The sequence below is a fragment of the Scophthalmus maximus genome, chromosome 20 (genome assembly GCF_022379125.1).
Source record: "Scophthalmus maximus strain ysfricsl-2021 chromosome 20, ASM2237912v1, whole genome shotgun sequence".
NCBI classification, from domain to species: Eukaryota; Metazoa; Chordata; class Actinopteri; order Pleuronectiformes; family Scophthalmidae; genus Scophthalmus; species Scophthalmus maximus.
Genome location: NC_061534.1, coordinates 13192365 through 13215355, shown reverse-complemented (window position 1 = coordinate 13215355; position 22991 = coordinate 13192365). Strand labels below are relative to the sequence as shown.

The 22991-nt window shown below is 43.0% G+C and overlaps 4 protein-coding genes across 8 annotated transcripts in view; 2 read left to right on the top strand and 2 right to left on the bottom strand.

Annotated features, from left to right (window-relative positions):
- The window catches only part of rapgef1b (Rap guanine nucleotide exchange factor (GEF) 1b), a 205835-nt gene extending 203706 nt beyond the window's left edge, over window positions 1-2129 (top strand). For all 4 annotated transcript variants that reach the window (XM_047329548.1, XM_047329549.1, XM_035609026.2 and 1 more), the window contains 4 exons: window positions 68-169; window positions 297-394; window positions 487-615; window positions 853-2129. In XM_047329548.1, the coding sequence (XP_047185504.1) occupies window positions 68-169; window positions 297-394; window positions 487-615; window positions 853-1003 (480 nt within the window). In that variant the 3' untranslated portion in view covers window positions 1004-2129. The remainder of the gene's footprint in view (window positions 1-67; window positions 170-296; window positions 395-486; window positions 616-852) is intronic.
- A 69-nt stretch (window positions 2130-2198) lies between these two features.
- Window positions 2199-5276, bottom strand: uck1 (uridine-cytidine kinase 1). Its single transcript, XM_035609030.2, has 7 exons — window positions 5087-5276; window positions 4519-4678; window positions 3688-3784; window positions 3461-3603; window positions 3286-3380; window positions 3138-3186; window positions 2199-3058 (listed from the first exon to the last, which is right to left on the bottom strand). The coding sequence occupies exons 1-7, from the start codon at window positions 5174-5176 to the stop codon at window positions 2865-2867; spliced, it is 828 nt and encodes a 275-aa protein (XP_035464923.1). The 5' UTR covers window positions 5177-5276; the 3' UTR covers window positions 2199-2864.
- A 296-nt stretch (window positions 5277-5572) lies between these two features.
- dnlz (DNL-type zinc finger) lies at window positions 5573-7516 on the bottom strand. The gene is made up of 3 exons (XM_047329553.1): window positions 7163-7516; window positions 6914-7053; window positions 5573-5800 (listed from the first exon to the last, which is right to left on the bottom strand). The coding sequence occupies exons 1-3, from the start codon at window positions 7451-7453 to the stop codon at window positions 5647-5649; spliced, it is 585 nt and encodes a 194-aa protein (XP_047185509.1). The 5' UTR covers window positions 7454-7516; the 3' UTR covers window positions 5573-5646.
- A 1231-nt stretch (window positions 7517-8747) lies between these two features.
- Window positions 8748-22382, top strand: lrrc8aa (leucine rich repeat containing 8 VRAC subunit Aa). Of its 2 annotated transcripts, XM_035609027.2 has the most exons (4): window positions 8748-9134; window positions 14629-16750; window positions 17838-18128; window positions 21858-22382. In XM_035609027.2, the coding sequence occupies exons 2-3, from the start codon at window positions 14639-14641 to the stop codon at window positions 18102-18104; spliced, it is 2379 nt and encodes a 792-aa protein (XP_035464920.2). In that variant the 5' UTR covers window positions 8748-9134; window positions 14629-14638; the 3' UTR covers window positions 18105-18128; window positions 21858-22382. The 2 variants fall into 2 exon arrangements, with proteins under 2 accessions (XP_035464920.2, XP_047185506.1); XM_047329550.1 differs by lacking the exons at window positions 8748-9134; window positions 21858-22382 and adding an exon at window positions 11811-11954 and having other exon boundaries at window positions 17838-18995.
- Window positions 22383-22991: the final 609 nt, after the last annotated feature.

The window sequence follows — 22991 nt, the reverse complement described above, 5'->3', positions numbered from 1 at the left end:
CAACCTAAATACTTCTGATTTTTTCTTTTTTGAATGCAGTAATATTCACAGAAGGTTCTTTTTACAGCACTTACGAAAGTTGAATAATTTCAACTCCTACCTGGCAATACTGTCCGCCCTGGACTCGGCTCCCATTCGGAGATTGGAGTGGCAGAAACAGACCTCAGAGGTGAGAGGTTTGAAACGGGAGGTGTAGTCCTCAAGATCTTAAAAATCAACTAGTCTCTGCTCATTAATAAGTATCATGATCATCACTTTTCTCTCATATCCCACGTCCGCCTGACTCTCTCTCTCAGGGATTGGAGGAATATTGCACGTTGATCGACAGCTCCTCCTCCTTCAGAGCCTACAGAGCTGCTCTGGCTGAAGTGGAGCCTCCGTGTATCCCCTACCTGTAAGTGAACAAATGTTTTTAAATGCACGTTTGAACTCGCACATAATTTTTGGCTTGAGGGGGGGCTTTGACGCCACTTGTCTGTCTTCCAGGGGTCTCATCCTCCAGGACCTGACCTTCGTCCACCTGGGGAACCCTGACCTTATTGATGGAAAGGTCAACTTCTCCAAACGCTGGCAGCAGTTCAACATACTGGACAGCATGCGGCGCTTCCAGCAAGTGTAAGACCACTGGGATGGAATGTATGATGAGAATGTGGTGATGGTGATGGAAAGCTTTGTGGACATTAATCACAGCGATGAATGTCATAATTTGTTTGCCACTGGCGGGAAGTATGACGAGTGCCAGGACATATAATATATATATTGTAACATCATAAAACATTTTTCCACACGGTTTGTTTTCTTGCTAACGATCCACTGCATCCAACACACTTTGACCTCTTCTTCTCACCTCAGGCATTATGAGCTGAAGCGCAATGACGACATCGTCTCGTTCTTCAACGACTTCAGTGACCACCTGGCGGAGGAGGCCCTGTGGGAGCTGTCGCTGAAGATCAAACCCAGGAACATCGCCAGGCGCAAGACGGACCGCGAGGAGAAGACCTAGGGCCCCTGAGGGCCGCCAAGACTGACCTCCAACTGTGCTCCATGACACTAACTCCACTTTACTACAGACAGAGAGAGAGACAAATGGAGGCTATCCACTACAGCAAATGGGAGACTTCATGGGGGGGAGGGGGGGGGGGGGGGGGGGGGTGGCTGAAGAACAAACTACAGACTGAAGTGGGGCCCGGGGTTTTTGCAAAGAGCTCTGCTGCTCTGGGAGATTATAATTGGGATTACAGCGGCTCTGGCGTTTAAACAGGAAGACATTGTGACTACGGTGAAACGGGACGAAGTCTGGTGCCAAGGAGGACAGAAGAATCGCACAGAGCAGGCAGACGCTGAGGAAATAACCAAAGTCCGCTCGCTGGGGCTCTCTTTTTTTCAGAGTGGAGCTGTTTGCACGTGTGTGCAAGAGTGAGCTGAATGGTCTATAACTCTCAAAGTTGCTCCTTCCTCTTCCTTTATGTACGTGCCATTTGCTGGTCATCTTCTGCGAGGCCTCTCCCCGACGAGTTCCCCTCAAACGGCTGAACCTCGAGAGCGAAACCTGCCGTGAACTGCAACGTCAGCATGCAGGGCCGCCGCCCGAGTCTCCGGGGGGAGGTGTGAGGGGATCTGAGGATTTGAACTTGACGAGAGGATGGCCATTAGAGACTGGAACCTACGAGTTTGTTTTGAAATATTTTGTGTAAGAATCATGTCTGGTTATGAAATGTATTATATACAGTGCTCCTTTTGTTCTTGAAAAGGATGTTTATGCTTATGAGAAGAGCTTAGCTTCTCCCCAAGTGCCATACATATGTGCACTCAAAAAAAGAAAGCAAAGCAAAAACACAAAAAGATAAATTACTAAAGATGCTGTGATCTCTGTATGTCACACTGAATCATTGTGTGCAGTGCTCCAAGTGTAAACAACCATGAGGTGATCACGGATCCTGTCCCAGTCATGTCATTGTGTGAAAGTGTCTGTGTGTGTGACTGAAGTCCTCCGTGACCTGTGTGTTTGTCATTTCAACATGTGCTGTAGTGAAAAAAATCATTTTGATTCCTTTTTGGGATAATGGACAAAACCCACACATCACACTGTGCTCTCAAACTCCAATAAAACCAACAGCTCTGTTTCTATACACTGTGCCACACAAAAACCTCCTTTCCTACATCACAACTCTAACAAGTAAGACACTTTGAACCCTTAATAACAATTTCCATTTATTGTTTTACAGAATGGTGCATGGAACATGAACTTAAGAAGAAAAAGTTAAGGCATGTGTTCCGCATTAAATAATCAAAAGGAAGCACTCGATATCAAACTACAGGTAGGTGTGATAACACAAACATCTGGACCTATTTTAATAAATTATTTAAAAACAGAAACGGGGAAAGCAGCAAATAACTACAATGCATTAAGTATTAGTAATATAATATAGAATATAAATATATTAATCTCCATTAAAGCAACAAAAAAGCAAAAGCTCATAAGGTCAAACTCAAAGTGCAGAAGCACAACGGAAAATTACACATTTTAAAAACACATCCTCGCCTCGACTACATTACCTTCCTTTTCAGTAAATATCTGACCACCGTTAAAACAACAAGAAACGTTATCGATATCATGGAAGACTGTTACATGTGAAAAGCAACAGCAGATTTGCTATGCAGCAACAATAACAATAAAATTACGAAGTTTGCAGCACCGAGTGCTTGCGATATTGTTACTGTGGATATTTTTAAAAACGGCTGCAGAGAGAAGGTGAGACCAGTGTCGCAGTTGCCGACCCCTCCTCTGCTCGAATCGGTAGCAGCGATCCCGAATCAAAGCTCATCTTCACAGTCGGGACACGTCCGTCCATCCGCCCCATGCGTCAGTGAGGCCGACTGCTGGGCTCCAGCAGGACCCTCTTTCCTTGGGGATTGGCGGCACCGCTCTGCAGGTCCCCCTGGTCGGAAATGGCCCGCTTGAAGCCCCGCCCGTTGCCGTTCATGGACCCCCGCTGCCATTTGCAGAGGTCTCCGCTCAGAATGTCCTGGATGTGCTGCACGATGAGGTTGATGGCCACTGTTGCGAGAGAGATGAAGAGTTTGTCAAGTGTTCATGGCGTTCGGTTTCTACGCAAGGAAAAAATGACAACACTTACCCATATTGTCAACTCCCCTCGGAATGATGACGTCTGCGTACTTTTTAGTCTGGGAGAGAACAGGACATAGTGTCACAGAAAAGCTCGGAGGAGGTTTGTTGACGGAATTATTCTGGAAGATTTGTACGCGATCAGTCGTCATACTCACAGGCAAACAAAATTCCTCAAAAGCAGGCTTGACAAACGTTGTATACTGCGTGAGGATCTGCTCAAGGTCTCTGCCCCTGTTCATGTCCCGGAGAACTACAGAGACATTTAGTCAAACCAATTGATACACAGTGACAACAAGTGGAATATTGCGCGTCGGACAGAAACGTTGATACCTCTGCGAGACAGTCTAACGTCTGAGTCTGTGTCCACAAAGAGCTTCATGTGAAACATGTCGCGCACTTTCTGGGGGTAGAAAACCAGGATCCCCTCGAAGAGGACCACGTCGGCTGGGTAAACCGTGATCCTGTCTTCCAACCTAACAAGCACACACGATTTGTCATACAGAAGCTCTGGAAAAGGATTTCTCACCGGGGGCTTGATTAACACACTCCCCACCCACCTGGAATGGGTGACGAAGTCATATGTTGGCACTTCAACCACCTTTCCCTCCACAATGTCCTTCAAAGTTTTGTACATCAAATCGTTGTCGAATGCCTCTGCAAGACAACGAACAGAAACTGGATGTTATCGTGTGAATGAGAGCAAATAAAGGAAGATACAGGGGAAAAAAACTCACCACAAAGTTGACTGTCCAGTTAACTCCAGATTTAGCAGTTCTTTGCAAGATTGATTAGCACATCAATGATGTTATATTGGTTTACACAGTGACTTGGTATGCAGTGTAACCTTTCAAGTGTAACACTTTTTTTTTTTTTTTTTAAAGGTGGGGGCATTAAGAGTTTGTGCCTCAGCTTTTAGACCCATCTGACACAAATTTGGTGACGGTAAACTGACCCAAACTCCAGTAGTAACTCAAGAACTGTACCGTGCTGAGGTGCTTTACTTGAGTTATTCTATTTTCATCTGCTACTTCTACTAACACTTTGAATGCATGCCTTTTACTTATGTGATATACTGTAAGACACAACACATACCACTATTATTGCTACTATATACTTAAGTGGACGTATGAGGGGAGCTTTTCTTCTCCCATGATAAACTCTTCATCAGGAACCGACTATTAAATGAACTAGGGCTGCAAGTTTTGATTATTGTCACTATCAATTTATCTTGTGATTTTTCTTTTTGATTGATTTATCAATTTGTCTTTCCCACAGCCCAAGGTGAAGTCTTGTTCAGATGTCAGATGAGGATGACTAAGAAGAGTATGCAAATCCTCATATTGAAGACACTGGCACGATCACATTTTTGCCTGCAGCCTGGGCCTCACCGGGGTGATCGAAGTTGTACTGGCCCTTCAGCGCCTTCGCCTTCTGCTCCGGAGTCAGGACTCTGTAGAAGCAGTCCTGGCTGATGATAGCCACCTTCCGCTGGCGGTGGTCCACCTTGTTCTGGCCCAGGAGCTCCATGATCTTGGCGCAAACTGTTGACTGTGGCGGAGAAGTCACGTGTCATGAATATTACACATGATCTCACACAGGTTAAACTAGCAAGTTCGCCCTTGCAGAGTGCACAACACGCACTTTACGCACACGCGTCCTGGAGTGTGGAAGTGACCAGAGAGTGACATTATTATTTAAACAGTTGCTAGTTAGCTGAAGGACGATCTTTGTCGATCAGAACTGTCGCAAAGAAGTGACGAAAGAGGCAGTGACATTAGAGCAGATGTGTTTTGCGCGTAAAGAGTGTGTTAATGAAATCGTATAAGGAACGTTCGCCGGGCGAGGGGGGCGTGCCAGTTGGTCTGACAGTTTGGCGCACAACAAACTAAGCTAAGCTACTATGCTAATGCTTCCGTGGTCGGGGGAGATCGTCCGACTTAAGAATAAAAGACTGACCTTGCCGCTGGCGGTGCCTCCGCTGACCCCGATTAAGAAAGGACTGTGCCCTGGCCTCTCCGCGTCGCCTGGGGCTCCGAGGGCGTCCATTGCGGTCCAACAGAGACGGAAGACTGCAGGGAATGTAGGTAGCCAACCCAGATGCTAGCTATGCTATCGATAGCGAAAACACAGCGCCGCTCTCGCGAGAACTCACGTGGTTTTAAACCAAGCGTCAAAAACAGAGGACAGTTTAAAGCGAAATTGCAGTTAATATTCAAATAAAACAAGATGTATCACTACCTGTACACTTTTAGGAACTGAAAGCGGAACTGCATTGAATGATCACGTGGAATATGATTAAATACTATACAAATAAGACATTGGCTATTTATATATACAATATACGTATTTTGGTTGCAGAAAAAATGGTTTGGTAATAATTGAATACATTTTACTATTACAATCCACTTTCACTCATTGTTCAGAATGTATGACAAAGGGACATTTAGAAAGATTTACATTTATTAGGACATTAAATATAAACATCTTGAACTATTCACATTATAGTATGAACAATACTATCGTTTTTCTGGGTCGCTGTCTGATTTTTCCGTCTCTCCACTACATTGTGACTCGTCTTTGCTGGATTCATCCACCAGTATCTCCAAAGCAGCACCGGCTTTTACCCTCTTCACAGTCTCTCCTTTGGCAGCAAGGATTTCCTCAATGTTTCTGAAGCACAAAAACCACATCGGACAAGAGTCATTCAGAAATAGCAGAATGTACATGTTGTTTTCGGTATCACTCATTTGTTTTAATAGAAATAGGAACGCTTAAATGGGCAGTAAACAATTCGGGAGAAAGCTTGTTTCTCTCTTTATTGTTGTTGTTATGATTTTCCTGCTCTGTGAGCCCGCGACCTCGGGTATGGGGGTCCGATGCCCTAGCCACTAGGCCAAAACCGTGGAGTTGCATCACCACCCGCGAGCACGTCTCTTAAGGTGTCGACGAGTGATGTTTATAAACCGCACTCGCAGTGTTGTCCGGTGAAGTCCGCACTCTTTTTTTGGTTTTCGATTTACAGAGCCCGGGCTGAGAAGAAACCCAGATTTTTTTTCCGCGCACACACCCAAAAAGTGCCCCTTTAACAGTTTAATTAGTATACGGCTACGCCAATATAATCCACATATATTTACCAATATTTACAACAGGTAGATGTATATGTCAAATAATAATTTACAATAAATCGTAGTACAGAAAGTGGCTGATGTTATGCCACTTTTCTTCTGGTATGATGTTTCTGCGTGGTATGTCCCTGTCAGACTAAACTAGTGGAACTTCTTAACTGCATGTCCCTGATTTTTGATATACCATATACCACTGCTGACTATGATATACCTTGGTTGTGTTCTTATTATAAATTGCATTTAAATCCTCCACTGGCAGATACCGCTTCTCGCCAGGATGGGTCATCTGCCATCTACTTAATGGTTTGTCGCCGCTGTTTGACCAGCATGAGGCAATTCAAATGGTATGTCACTGCCGCATCTACCACACACAATGTACCTTATGCATTCATTCATCTGTTTATTAAGTACATCAAGCTAAGACGAATGCGGTCTAATGCAACGGTGCTGCAATGAATCCTTCACGAGGGATATAATGTTCACTTTTTATTGAAACTGTGATCAAGCAGTGTTGATGCAACTGAATGGTGTTGTTGAATTGCATTGCATTATGTTCACGGGTGTCCTAATTATTTTGTCCACCACCCCAGGCAAAGAGGGTAGGTTAAACAACAGACGTGTCTATATGTTGAAGTGAGAAGAGGAAAGCACCACGAACCTCTTCCCTTCCAGGTCAGAGAACCAGCGGAGGTTATCGGCGATGATGTGGTGATTGTCACATCCTGGACACCTCACTATCACTACACCTTTGTGGTACGCCAGCTTGGATATCTGCTCCTTGGATCGAGTGGAGCAAACCTGCAAACACGATACAGCCTGCGTGTCAAGATACCAGACTCTTACACTCAGAAACACAGGCCCGGGGACAGAAGAACAGACCGGATCTGTGGGTCTGCCCCTGCGATACCTTGCACGTGTAGACAAGATGATAATGTGTCGACTCGATCTTCCCAACAGCGTCGCCGCAGACACCCTGCGACGTTGAGACTCCTCGACTTCTGTCGGCGGGGGACAAATGACCACATGTTGTCCCGCCTGTGGTTGTCCGTGGTGCCGGAGGACGACGGAGAGACCCAGCGCTCAGTCTGGACAGAGCTGACCGGCCGGGACAACAGCGAAGCCGCCGGCCGACGGGCAGCACCGGGCCCGAGGAGGAGTGCGTCCGCAAAAGAGCGAAACACCGGTGTAACACCGACATGACTGCGGCCGCGTTGTTTACACGGCACCACCCACTTCATCAACGGGTGAGTCGTCCCCGGTTGATGACATCATCAAATGGTACCTTCAAAACGACCTTTATTGACAAATTGTTACTACAACAATATAAAGCGTTTATTATTGACATGACGTTTGAGCAGGCAAAATTGCACGTTTTTTGCGTTGGCCTAAAGAGATTGTTTTTTTCTTAACAGAAAAAATGAAATTGAATGTATAAAATTTGACATTTTAATTAGATATAATAGCTTGGAAACTTTGAGTAAGTTTGTTTCTATTCTGTTATCTGTTTGACGGAATAATAATACAAATATAAATGAGCTTTTTGGGGTTATAGATGCCCTGAATTTAGTCTGAGTCAAATGTGTTTCAGTGGTGGAAAAATAACTAAACACTAAGTTTAGTCAAGTGAACTTCAACACCTATGACTTTATTCCTTCTTTATAAATATTGTGCTGAGTTGTTCACCGAAGGTTACCTCACCTCATTGATTGCCAAAGCTTTAGAGGGGATAGGACAAATAAGGATATGTCGTGCATTCATGACAAAACGATTCACACCATTGTTCCAACTGGCTCAGGCCAAGGCTGCTGCAAGAGCGTATGGCTGAGCTGAACGGCAATCAGCACGCATCACCAACTTATTGTGCTGGTCCTTAACCCTTTTCCAAAATACTGCTCGTGAAGGTGGGGGAAGCTTGTTTTGGGGAAACTGGAGTCAGTCTAAAATGGTAGACTTTCCCAGTGCTGACACACTGCTTCTGTGGTAAGTCCTTGTGCAGTTTATTTGTGCTGTTATCAACTCTCATTGATTGACAATTAATTGTTACATCCTGATCAAAAACAAAATAACAAACAAAATCAAGAACACAAGAACCTAATAAGGCATGATACGAGGTGGAGTTGTCTACATTGAAGTGAATCACTACAAGCAAAAACTTCTTCTCATGCACTGGTTCCTGCATTTCAGTGAACAGGAAACATCTATATCTAGTTTGATGTGACTTGGCAGGTAGGTTGTTTTAAGTATCGAAGATAACATGCCGCAGCTCTTGTGTGGATTCGATCTGTCTCTAATATGTCTTCTGTCTCTTCATGTAATCACAGACTGACTCCAGGATGTTGAGATCTACGGCTCTGGCTGCTGTCATTGTGAAGGGTCAGACTTTTTTGCATAGCACTGTACACACACGTTTTACAATTTACTTCACAGCAGCTTTTGGAAGAGGATTATAACGATTCATCACACAGGTGTAACAGTGTGAACATTACACAAACAGCCTCCATATCTAGAAAAAGAGAAAGAAAGAAGGTAAGAGAAGAAAGAAAGAAAAACAAAAATAAAACACTGGAATTAGAGACCCAATATTTTTCCTTCACATAATCAAGCAATTATACAGTACTAGATTCATTGGTATGTGGTGTTCTCATACTGCATGTACGCTGTGCTTTCATTTTGAAAGTGACTCTGCGTCACGACTTCCGCCAGTCGCGTGCACCAGCTGTTGCGCTCGCAGCAGCCTCCGTGTGCTTCTCGACTCCGTCACAGGCGCTCGGGGCTCGGGGGCCCGGTGTCCGCCCACCGGCCGCAGCTGCCGAGAAACGTTAGAGAAATGTGTCTCCCGTGTGCGAAGGAGGCGACGGACACCGGCTTGAATAAAACAGGTGGGTCGCTTCTTTTGGTCTTAATGCCCCAATGGGCGTTTATCTAGCCGGTTAGCTGCGCGGCTCGGTGCCGCAGAGTGCGAACTGGGCATCGGCGCGACAGGACGTCGTCTCCCGTCGCCGCTCGTCTGACCGCTGTTGTGGAGAGGAGCGGTAAATTAAAGAAAGCTCGCGGTCAAGGGTTGGATCACATGTCGTGTTACCGGGCTGCGTCACAGACAGACTCTTAACCCCAGATTGTTGTTTTTTTACTAATAGAATATTCTCGATCGTGTATCTGTAACGTTCCGTCCACTGTCGGAGGGCCAGCCAGGTATTCTGTTGCTATGACGATAACAATGATGGAGCACAGACTGTAGACAGTAGATTCAAGTGAAGAGCTGTCATATACATTGTGAAACTACGTGTCACAATGTTGACCCCCAACACAATAAAGCGAGGTTGTTCAGTTAAACTGCATTCTTTTATTGTGTGAAGTCGATTGTTTTCGGTGATATTTTATCAATCGATGGAAAATTAATCGCTAACTGTCTTGTTTTGTTTTCCTTAAATTCGAAGATTTGATTATCTCTTCGTCACACAAGGTAGTAAAACAAGCCGGGATGAAGTCATTTTCATATTTCACATTTCTCGATTTTCGCGGCTGTTATCTTCATTAGCTCCCAGTGCGCATGTCACCATAGCCGTTGTCAGGGACGACCCATTTCCATCTTAAATAACCTTTTTGTTTAAGACATAGGAATGTCAAACCACGGCCATTATACAGAATAACAGCCTTTTAGTATTTCACACCTGAGAGTTGAAAAAAAATAACAATGAAATTAACAATAATTTAAAATAAAGGTTTTCTTTTTCAATAGCTCATTGTTTAGAATTAATTGACATCAAACCACCTCTAATGTGTCTGGGACATCCTCTCACAGCTTTCACAGCTGTTAGTTTGTGAAAAAGGCCTTTGCAAATCCCTTAGCATCCTTATCAGTGAGCACTTTGCTTTAATATTCATGTTTCAAGGTTTTTCTTTTTGAATAGCTCTCGTTTATAAATTTATTCATATCAAACCACCTCTCATGTGTCTTGGACATCCTCTCTAAGCTTTCACAGCTGTTAGTTTGTGAAAAGGGCCTTGGCAAATCCCTTAGCATCCTTATCAGTGAGCATTTTGCCTTAATATGTATATTTTAGCGTTTCATTTTTTAATTTCAAATTTTTTTTCATTAATACTCGTCTTCTGCTTCGGATTAAATCTTTTAACGTCCGTCACGTTAAATATTGATGCCACAATGAATTGTCGGGCGTCTGTTTCTCTTTTCCTTTCGCATAGGAACTTCCAGTGTACCCTATGCTAAAGGAGATAGGAAAGGAAGCATTGAAGCATCTTTCCTAAGCATTTAAAGAATTCTTACAGCGCATATCATGGCTGCCGATGATCATGATTTAGGAAACTTCCAAAGCAAATTTGACAATTCGACCACACCCCTTGTCAACCTTGGGTTTTCCTATCGGTTCACGAGTGCGCTGATTTTGAGCGACATGTCAAAGGGACATTCTACAAAGTTAAATGTTAATAAGATGATCAAACAACTAAAACAGAAAAGGACCACTGAATATTTTTCTAAATTTTAAGTCAGCCTCAAAATATAATGTTAACAATCAACATTTTCGCCACTTTGTCTGAAGAGAAGCTGAAATGATTTTATACTGGTTCTGCTGCTGAAGCAGAGGAGAGAAGGAGTAAATGTGTGATATCATCAATCACACTGGACTGTTTATTCATGATCGTGAGAAATATTGATCAGTATGTGAATCATTGTTCTACTAAAAGAGATTGTATTACGTTTTTATAACTATTTATCGTCATAGTCTCCTCGTGATGTTCCAAGCTACAGTGATAGAATAAGAAAGTAAAACACTGTCAGGGATTTGTCGGGAATCGAATATTCTTTATTGTTCAAATTCAAATGAAGCTCTTCTATTAATGAGTCTATGTATTTACTTACTTGAAACCTGTTTATTTGAAACATGAGTGGACACATGAAAAGTCTGAAACAGCAGGAGCTCTACAGCCCACAGAAGTGAAAACCCCATTCATATACTGAATCAACATTTTGATTATTAGCCATAATGACATAACCATCCAAGGTAGACTTACACCGAGCTATAAGGTTGTGACACAACGGTTTATGCACCTCTAGAAGCCAAAAACTGTATCATATCAACATTGTTGTAATTAAAACATGTTTCATCCGCGATATCATTGACAAGAAATACACTACCCACAATCCTAAAGTGTAACATCGACGTCTCTGATTGGTTGGAAGTTGTTGGAAAGGCATGTGCTATTGTTTATGGGAGGAATAGTTCCTTTACTCTTAAAATGTTTATGTACGTTTTATTTTTTTATGGTAATGATTCATCTCGTGGTTTATTGGTTTTGGTTTGAGGCTTAAAACTGTTTATATGACCGACTAAACTAAAAGTGTGTGGTCACTGTTGAGCACAATATCTGTTGTGCTTTTTTATTTGTCACGTTACTCTAAACTCTTTTGTCCCGTTCAGGATCCTGTAGAATGATGACGCTGGTCTTTCCAGTAATCTTGATTGGTCAGTAGTTGGACTGGTGACTGGCTTTGATCTCTTAACACCAAACTTAACCTGCCCCTGAGCAGGTTACCTGTTCAGCACCAATTGCCACGGTGCCATGGTAAGAAGAGAATCAGCTTTGTAGGACAGAAAACCCACGGTTAAACCTCAAGCTACCTTGATGACCACAAATCCTGCTTCTTAATACAGATTTCAGATATCGAAAACATATCCTGGGTATGTTTTACTGGCTTTGTAGTACAGGCCCCTGTCTCTGATCTGCCATTGTCAAAGTTGGAGCAGAGGGGCTGAGATCGGAATCTGGGACAGTTCGGTTCTCCACAGATACCCCCTGGAGAGGGATTTTGTTTACAAGGAACTGGGAAAAAACACCCAAAGCTATACAATGTACAATGATGTGTCCAGTTGTTGTAAGACCTTAAGAAGCAACACTTTCTCACATTAGAGAAGCTGGGATTTGGAAACGCTTGGAAATGTTTGTTTATTTTCCAAAATATTCGCTGATTGATTTTCTGTCAAACCACCAATTGTGTCTTGCATTATTGTGCACTCATTGGGCTAAATCAGTCTCATGCATGTCAACTTGTGAAGTTGTTACAGTAAAGCATAGTGAGAGATGTACCAATCACAAAAGCCACATATCAATCCAACAGAATTTAATCAAGGTTCTACCGTTCTATAAAATGAAGGTAAACCTGGAGTTCTTTCCATCCAAAAAATAATTTTCTACTTATCCTGTTAAGGGTTTCAGGGGGAGCTGACCCCTTTCCTGCCAGCATGGATTGTGCAAGAGGGCACAGGGCTAACGCGCGCGCACACACGCACACACACACACACACACACACACACACACGCACGCACACACACACACACACACAAAAAACATCCAACAGACAGCTTTCTTTTTTTCTAAGTTAAGGGGCTAAGGACAATTTGAGGATTACGACTTCTCAAATGGAAGGAATAAGTCAGCTGTTAGATTCACAACCTTGACCTTTCTGTGAGGCCTGAAGTTGGCCTGTGGTTGAATATTTTTTATTACCCAGTGATTATTAATTTTGTCAAAACTCTATTTTTAACAATCGTTCAAGCCATAGGGAGTCAAGGGAGCAATAGATGGAGAATATGCTGCAAAAATACTTTTTCCCCCCCTGTATTTTTCTGTTCAACTCCACTTAAGAGACACCGGTGTCCTTGAGGAAAACTGTACTAGTCTTTGTAATATAATGGCTCTCACAGCAGCATAGTTCACCTGTTCCTCTCTCAGCCCACGTGTCAAAGACTTTTTGACAAAAATCTCCTACACAAAAGCAGCTCTGTTCTGCTCAGGGCACAAACTCAGGAGATATGACCAGGGGTAAAGCTGCAAACAGGAAACCAAGGAGAGGGGTAATCCAGTCTTGACCTTTTTCTTTTTTTAAGCTATTATTCATTTTAAGATCAGGACAGTATATTCCTCTGGTACTGTTTGTGGTGGTGATCAGATTGCATTTATCATAGAAGTCCTCAGTTGGAAGTGTGGGGGCGGACAGTTTGGAAAGACGTGCATTTTCGTGAATCCTAGACAAGATCAGAAATGGGCAGACTTGTGTTTATTTTTCAAAGTCATTATTATTTCATGTTATTTCAAGATCATGGGATCTTTATTTTATTTTTGTTTGGCCAGAGTGAAGCTCTTCAAAAATGTTCCTTTATCTTAAAGCATGTAGATGAATCTTTATAGTTACAGGTAACTCAACCTTATCACCACTATTTTTAGTTTGAAACACAAAAAACAACTACTGGTTGAAGTTGCTCGAGCATCAGTCCAACAGTGAAAGTGAGCTGAAAGTGAGCAGATTGATTTATCTGTGTTGTAAGACAATAATTTGCATATGTTCTGGGTTTTGAGGTGATTAATCATTTTGCCATACAACAGAATATAAACTCTACTGGTATCAAATGTTGCCTGTTCTAATACCATGTGAATTATCGCATTGCAGAGGTGTTTTGGCAGATGCTGTTATATCTCTTTGTCCTGTAGTTTCTGAGTTGAGGTAAAGCAGTGGCCTATCACCGGAGGCCCACAGGGATTGTACTGCCATTCTGGTTTGAACTGGATAAAACAAAGCTTTTTTTGTTACACACATTCGACAAAGCTCATCTGGAAATTAGAATTTGTCGTTCAGGTCTTGTTTTGAGATGTGATTTGTCCAAGCTTCTAAGGATAATGCTTGCGTCGGTCTCCCATACCCGAGGCTATGGGTTTGCGGTCTGGCCAGTGCAGTAAAATCATCAACAACTAACAAGGGGGACAAGCTTTCTCTAAAATCACTTACTGCCCCTTTAACCGTAAAGCTATTGTGTGTAATATTTAGAAGAACTTATTCACAGAAATGTAATATATTGTCAATTACTATGTGTTGATATATGTATAATCACCTGCAACAAAGAACCAATGTTTTTTCGTCAACTTTGAATGAGTTCAATATAATTACATTAGGTGGAACTGACCTCCGTTTAAGTCACCATGTTTGCTAGTCGTGTTGAAAATGCTTGCACAAAACGGTCCAGAATACGTCGCATTCGCGTTGCATTTCTGGCGCCACCATAAAGTGTCCCTGTCGTGTGCTCAGTTGGTTGCGGTTTGCAACATTACCACCAGATGCCCCCAGAAAATTACTCACTGGTGCTTTAAGATACTTTTAAAAAATCCCCAAAAATTGATATAGGATTTCTTATTCTCGAGACTCGATTAATTGACTAATTCTTTCAATTCTACTGCCAACATACAGCAAGGAAGTTTGATATAAGCACATAAGGGTTTACAAAATGGTCAGTAATGTGATGTTTTGAACTTACCGTGTCATCAACTAACTCCTAGTTTTCTGTTGTTGTTTTTTCTTTTTAGATAAACCATCATGATTCCCATCACAGAGCTCCGGTACCTTGCTGACACCCAGCCTACGTACCGTATCCTGAAGCCATGGTGGGACGTTTTCACCGACTACATCTCAGTCATCATGCTGATGATTGCAGTCTTCAGTGGTACATTGCAGGTCACTCAAGACAAGATGATCTGCCTGCCTTGCAAGTGGGTGGTCAACAAGTCATGCAAGACCATGCCTCACCAAAACACGACCGCCCTCTCTCCATTGGAACCCAAAGGCATTCTGTACGACCTCGACCGTCATCAGTATAATTATGTCGATGCGGTCTGCTATGAGAGTGAACTACATTGGTTTGCAAAATATTTCCCTTATCTGGTGCTACTCCACACCCTCATCTTCCTGGCCTGCAGCAACTTCTGGTTCAAGTTTCCCCGCACAAGCTCAAAACTGGAGCACTTTGTCTCCATCCTCCACAAGTGCTTTGACTCCCCGTGGACAACGAGGGCTCTGTCGGAGACCGTGGAGAAGGAAAGCGGTGCCAAACATCTAGGAAAAATGAGCGCTACGATGGACAAGAAGGCCTCTGGTGTGAGCGACGATGTTGAGGCTAGTGTGCCAATGCTTCAACGAAAGTCCAGAATTGACCAAGGAATAGTAGATCGCTCAGAAACTGGGGTTTTGGATAAAAAAGAAGGTGAGCAGGCTAAGGCCCTTTTTGAGAAGGTGAAGAAGTTCAGGATCCATGTAGAGGAGGGTGACATAGTCTACCTTCTGTACATACGGCAGACCATCATCAAAGTGATCAAGTTTTTACTGATAATTAGCTACACAGCCTACTATGTACGCTACATCAGGTTCAGTGTAATATGCGCAGTGAACATTCAGAAGCTAACAGGGTACAGCACATTCTCCTGTGCCCACCCGTTAGCAACACTTTTCAAGATTTTGGCCTGTTTCTACATCAGCCTGGTTGTGGTTTATGGTCTTATCTGCATGTACACTCTGTGTTGGATGCTCAGCCGCTCGCTCAAAACCTACTCGTTTGAATCAATCCGAGAGGAGAGCAGGTACAGCGACATCCCTGACGTGAAGAACGACTTTGCTTTCATGCTACACATGATAGATCAGTATGACCCTCTGTATTCCAAGCGCTTTGCTGTGTTTCTGTCAGAGGTGAGTGAGAACAAGCTGAGGCAGCTGAACCTGAACAATGATTGGACACTGGAGAAGCTGAGGCAGCGCATCACCAAGAACTCCCAGGAGAAGCTGGAGCTGCATCTGTTCAGACTCAGTGCGATCCCAGACCCAGTGTTTGATCTGACCGAGCTCGAAGTGCTCAAGCTGGAGCTTATCCCTGACTTAACGATACCACCAACCATCGCCCAGCTTCCCAACCTGAGAGAGATGTGGCTTTACCACACGCCAGCTAAGATTGAGGCTCCAGCTCTGGCTACCCTCAGGGACAACCTGAAGTCTCTCCACATCAGGTTCAGTGACATCAATGAGATCCCTCTTTGGATCTACAGCCTGAAGGGCCTCATTGAGTTGCACCTCACTGGGAACCTGGGCTCTGATAACGATAGTTTAATTGCCATCAATGGGCTCAGAGAGCTCAAAAGGCTCAAAGTGCTTCGTCTGAAAACCAGCCTGACCAGGCTGCCACAGGTAGTGACAGATGTGGGCGAGCACCTCCAAAAGCTGTCCATCGACAACGAAGGCACCAAGCTGATGGTTATCAACAACCTGACGAAAATGGTCAACCTGACGGAGCTTGAGTTTGTTCACTGTGACCTTCAACGCATCCCTCATTCCATCTTTAGTCTGTACAATCTGCAGGAGATTGACCTTAAGGACAACAATCTGAAAACAATAGAGGAGGTCATCAGCTTCCAGCACCTGCACCGGCTTGCGTGCCTGAAGCTGTGGTACAACCATATCAAGTACATCCCCTATAAAATAGGAGTGCTTGCCGACCTGGAGAGGCTGTATCTCAACAGGAACAAGATTATGGATATCCCCAGCGAGCTTTTCTTCTGTCGCAAGCTGCGCTTCTTAGACCTGAGTCACAACAATCTGACCAGCATCCATGCTGACATTGGCTTCCTCCAGAACCTGCAGTACTTTGCTGTAACAGCGAACCACGTGAGAATACTTTTTATTTTTTTTACCTTCAATTTGTTCACTTCATGTTTATCATTTCACTGAAAGTTGGTCTCATTTCCTACACTCCTGTCTCCAGGTCTGCTCTTATAACTGCTTGGATAGGTCCGTAATTACTTCAAAGATAACCACACTAGTGAGGCTTGGACAGTTTTTCAGTTATGAATCTTTAGCAGGTATAATGTTGTATATTTGCCTGTTTAAAATATGAGAAGAAGTTAAGATTTTTGCTTCATTTCATACAGGAAAATATCTCCGCTCAGGTGAGAAAAAGTTTGAAAACACTGATGTGATCTTGGTCCTTTTTCTTCCTTGGCATGTTGTTAACACAATCTGTGATGTTAACTGCTAACATGTTTGATAAAAGTCTTCATGTCTGTCTGGAACAAATGCCCTTTATTTTCAGATATTTGTTTATTTCAGGTGCAAAGGTTAATTTGAGGTAATATTTCGATGGTTGTACCAAATTCTGCCAACACATTCATGACAGGGTCCGTCCATGGATCATGTGTTTTCAATGAAGCCTCCTGCCATTTTATTGTGTTTGCTCGTGTGGTTGCAGACTGAAAATAGGTTCCAACACAATTGTGCGCAGCCAAAAATAGCTCAGTTAAATTGGACCCTCCTTGTAGGCCTCCCTTGTCTACATCCTCATCCTCATCCTCGATAGGATGTGAGTTCAAATTTTGGTTTTTAGAGAAACACAAAGAATTAGGACGAGGAGTTCATTAAATGTGAGCTCACAAAGACCTCGGCTGGCTGTTGGTTTTAAATTATTTGTTGATACCTTTTAAGCTATTTTGTCTGGGTTTTTTGTTACAAGACTTTAACCCTAAAGCTTTTACCCCTTAATCGTATTTTGATTTGTTCTGAAATCAACATGATCTATGAACAAACTATTCTTCACTCAGTATAGAAGAAACAGCTGCCTCTTTTTTTATGATTGCCCTTTGCTCACGTCTGGGATCCCTGCCTCATCTGGCCATTTCATATGGATTAAAAATTGAAGAGCTCAGCCTTTCTGTTTACTGGCTCCTTATTATTCTACCTCTTGCCCTCTTCACTTCAGATCGTGACTTTACCCCCAGAGCTCTTCCAGTGTAAGAAGCTGCATACTCTGAATCTGGGGAGCAACTGCCTGCAGACGCTGCCATCCCGCTTTGGAGAACTCACCGGGCTGACCCAGCTGGAGCTGAGGGGGAACCGCTTAGAATGTCTCCCTGTGGAGCTCGGCGAGTGTCGGCTGTTGAAGAGGAGCAGCCTGGTGGTGGAGGAGAACCTGTTCAACACGCTGCCATCAGAGGTCAAAGAGCAGCTTTTGAGGGCTGACAAGTAGCAAGCTTGGGCCAAACCCTCAGTGGTGAGCTGTAAAGGAGAGATGGTTGATTTGAGGGTAAAAAAACGAGCAGTGATGTTGCTTATGAACAGCGGCAAACTTCAGTTTGAGGTTTGCTGCGTTGTTAGCCATGTGGGCTCAGAAAAGTGAGTATGGACGTCGACTTTCAAGACTTCCAAAGAGAAATCTCATCCAACTGCAGTAGGACCTTTCTAAAGAAAACCTGTTTCGTTGAAAGAGCCAAAAAAAACAGATGAACAGATGTGGGCAGGGTAGATTTTAACTGGGATCTGTGGTGAAGAAATGCACCGCTTTTCTCGTACTCTTTATTTTGCTTCACAAAACGTGTCGTATTTAGACATGTGAAGCTAGCTTTACCTTATTTTGCATGACGAAGCATCACATACATTACTGATGTGTCATATACATTTTGTGAGATGGGCTTTTTATGGGCCTCAAGAATCTATTTTGACTCCAGGATACATCATTTGTTGCTTCGAAATGCTTCCACACACTGGCATCATGTTTGTGCCTGTGAATCAGCCTGTATTGTGTTTGGAAGATTCAGTCACGAAGATTCTGTGGATGACTGAAGGCCTCTGAGTAACATTTTAATTTAATTACATTATTTGCTTGTTTGTTTTTGCCTTAATTTGACAGTGGTTGGTGAAGAGGCCGACAGGAAACCCCGGGGAAAGAGAAAGGGTGTTACGTGAAATAAAGGCCCCTGATGAAATGGAATTATTGATGGAGTGAATGGTAATTCAGGAAGACGGAAACCGTGGATGTCTTAAGCAGAAGTATTTATTATAAGAGCTCAATATTGAGGAGACTTCTGGTTCGCTACACAGATCAACAGGTTCACAGTGTATCACGTCCCAAGACCGTCTGCCCATCCCCGGTCTCTGTAGTTGTATTTAGCTTTGAGTAATGTCGCCATCTCCCCACGACTATGACACCTCGGGAGAGACTTCAGCTGCTCAATGATTGTTTCGGCTTGCCATCGATAAGATGGCTTTGCTTGGTGCCTGAGAAGACTCATCTTAAGAGTTTCTCAGGGAGGATAGGCGAAAATTCCACGACACCTGACAAGAATTGAACAAGGACGATGTAGTTATGTGGCCTTACACGTCATGTTGCCATTCAACTACAAGATCACTCCAGAATAATATGTTGTTTTAAGATTATTATTGAGCATACACCTGAAGATTGTATTTGACCTTTGGTCAATTGAAGGAATGTTGCCTCACTTACGTGATGATAATTACACAATGTGCCCCTGCTCACATAAAGGTCGCTGTCTCTGTATTAAAGCTACAGACACACAAACATTGAGAAAACTCCCTGTCACAGTTGATTTCTTTGTCTTCGTCAAAGTATAACTAATGTGAGCTTGCACAATACTAATCATATAATATAGTCCAATAAAAAGGAGCAAAAATCTAGGTACCGTTTTATGCCCAAGTACGATTTTGAACTCGGAGACCTTCGATGATTATTGCTTACGTGGCACTTGCAAGTGGATAAAGTGCAGATGTGAGGCAGGAGAGTCTGAACTCGCTGCCAGGTACTGTCGTTCTCAAAGAAGACGAGTGTTGACGTTGGTGGTGAAGTCAGGGGGTTTGCAGAATGTGTGATTCCATGGTGCGAATAAGTGCAACAGTGCTTTGTGTGCTTGAAACACTTTTCTTGTTTAGACGTTGGATTTAATAGCATCATTTGGCGTTTACCTGCTATGTTTACCGCAGCCGGGCATCTCTTGCTGCTAATATGGCTTTACTGTTTACAAGCCCGCATGCCCCATTAACGATCACGAACACAACGTTCACGTGCGGTTGTTCCTCATGTAAAAACATATATAGCTGAAATGGTTTACATCTTTGTTTCACGCGTATCAGTCATGCAGTATGTTGTCTTATCGTTACCAGCTGTTCCTTTTTCCGCATTTTAGGCTATTTAAGGGTTTCTGGGGAAGTTTGGCTGTAATTACACAACTGCTCCTTTGTTCACAGTGAATCTTGCCTTGCTGAGGCCTTAGCTGAATCCAAATGTCCTAGTTTAGTGCTCCCACACCGTCCTGAGGTGTGGTCCTGTTGTCCTGGATGTGTTGAGGAGCAACCGGTTTTAAAGGTCACAGTCGACGTTGGGTGCATAAAGGAACAGATGACAACTGAGAAAGGCAGTAATTCAAAAGCCTCAGCTTTTCCTTCCTATGTTAAAAAAAAAAATTCAAGATTATTGTTTTCAAGTGGCATGTCCACTCTGATACATCCGCCCTGGCTGAAAGGTGTGAAAGACGACCACCCTGTCATTTTTTTGTGAGCTAGCTGAACCCTACAGCCTGGTTCTGAACAACTGGTTCAGATTTCTCTCCCACTGTGATGTCACAGTTGGACTCTTCTGGGGTAACCCCGTCTGCAATCGGAGAATCTCCACTTCTCTGGGGAAGGGCCGTGAAATTTTCTACATGTTCTGGAATCGGTTGACCAATCACAACAGACTGGGCCAGCTGGCCAATCAGAGCAGACAGGGGTTTATCGAGAAGGGGGGCTAAATGAAATCCAGTCTCGCTTTAGACAGAGGGTGAAAAGAGGAGCTGCAGTTTTCGGCAGTATGAGAACACTGATGCCTTTTCTGAGCATTAGAGCATGTAAACCTTTTCAAGAGGTAACCCAAATTAAAAGTATGAACCTGAATATGAGCATAATATGTCACCTCTAATTCTTGTGGTACAGTAAGAAGAACAACATGTTTTTCATGACATATAGGGTCAGATAGGGTCCGTTGACCTGTTGGATGCTAAACAATGTATTCAAATAGACGTCGAGGTACTAGCACATTAAATATATACATAAATATATACACCTTGTAGTGCTGCTGATGCTAAAAATCTCCGTCCTGCAGTGCACCACAGTGTCAAATTACCACGGCCAGAACATTCACATCAGCTGTTGTTTCAAGTGTGTTTTGGCCTTAACTTGTTGAACGTGTTATTAGAGTTTTGATAGTCACAGCTTAATACACTTTTTAATCCTGGGGGGGGGGGGGGGGGGGGGGGGGGGGGATGGTTAAGGAGAAGTTCTGAGAAATCCAACCCGAAATTCATTCTTGGTGGAGCAGGTGTACTTTGCTCATGAAGTTTGGGAGTGCCATAGTTGTCTTTCCTCAGGGCATCGCCGGGAGCTTATTCACACTGCATCGCAATTAGTTGGATTTGCAAAAATGTTCATGTTCATGTTGATATATTAATATATCACTCCCCCAATTTCAGTCTATGTCAGCATCTTGACACATTTGCAGTTTGGATTTAAATCCGCAAACATTTGGTTGATGAACTCCAGAGCTGTGACCACAGTCACTTCCCTCTGAGTCACGAGCACATTCGACCTGCGGCCCCGTTCCCTTTCCTGCACGTCAGCGTCCGCGAAGCAGTGTGACTGTGTGAGATGAGGCCGGTCAGCCGTTTGCAAAAGACTGAAAAGATGAAGGTTCCGTGACTAATAAACATCTCTGTGACATGACATTTGTAGCACTTTAACTATAATCATGTCTCATCTGAACACATTAAATAGCCCTGAACGACACATTTAAAAGCTTTTTTATTTTGTGCAGATGTTTTTTCTTGTCATGTTTGTGTTCCGTCAAATTGAAGTTAAAACATGGAATATTGAAAATGTGCTCCTGGTTGTAAGTAATGGTTGCCTTAACAAGTGTAGTCCGTGTGATGATTGATCTGTTTCTTCTTTCGTACAGTAGATTCATGTGGATCCAAAGAAGGGTTTAACAGAGGTTTGACAACGAGTTGCTGGTTTCTTTGGATGCAGCTCATGTCCCCAAACACATGTATTTCACAACTGAACAGAAACGACTCTTGACAATCTAACATACTGGAAGTGGAGGTGAAGGATCTCTTGATATCCGTATGCCCTGAGGATTGTACATTTTTCGGACATTCACATACAAATCTCACACGACTGAACCTACCCTAAAGAACGAATTGAAAACTGCCATGTTTGCATTGCATTTTTTCGCATTGCATCTGATCTGTACCTCGGTGTGAAATGTTTTTAAATACATGATTGTATTTACCATGGACGGAATCACACCTGACACATGTGACAATGCCTTTAATAATGAATTGTTGCCAAGTGGATTGGACACTGGCTTTTATAAGCGTGATGTCTGTATCAATGAACATCTTTGATTTCCTAATGCTCTGACCCGACTTTTGTACCATTCTGACCCATGAGGATGATAAAATAAACACTTCACACTAAATCCTGTCACAAATAATATGTTAATTCCTCATCTGGTGGGTGCTTCTTCTTTCGGGGGAAAGTCCTGAGCTCTGTGACGGCCTTTCGCTGAGGAACGGTTCTCAAACACTCAAGAAGTAGGTTAATATGGTGATGATAACGCTCCATTGCCCCTGCTCTGGAACACAAATTACTTATCATCTCAGCCTCTGTGCCTTCATTTCCTGAGAGGATGGTGACAACTTATTAAGAAGGTGCACACGGTCCACCCTGCTCACTAAGTCTTCATGTACAAACCTCTAAAGAGGTGATATTTAGTTGCATCTCCTCGTCACATGTTAGCTGTATCGACACGGCTGTGACAAGTTCAAGTGAAGGGTAATTTTTTTTTCTTTCTCTGATTATTTGTAAAAAATTATTTGAAAAAATAAACAGTCAGAGATCAAATTTTTTTCTACTTCCTCTCCTGTTAATCATCTTGCAACACTTTAGTTTTCTCTCAAGCAGTGATGGAAAGTATGTTCATATACTAATTCTATAGTCACTAGTTACTTTTACAAGTTATAATCTTACATTAAAAAAACATGCCCAACTTTTAAAACATGATATATTGTTACAGATTAAACTACCA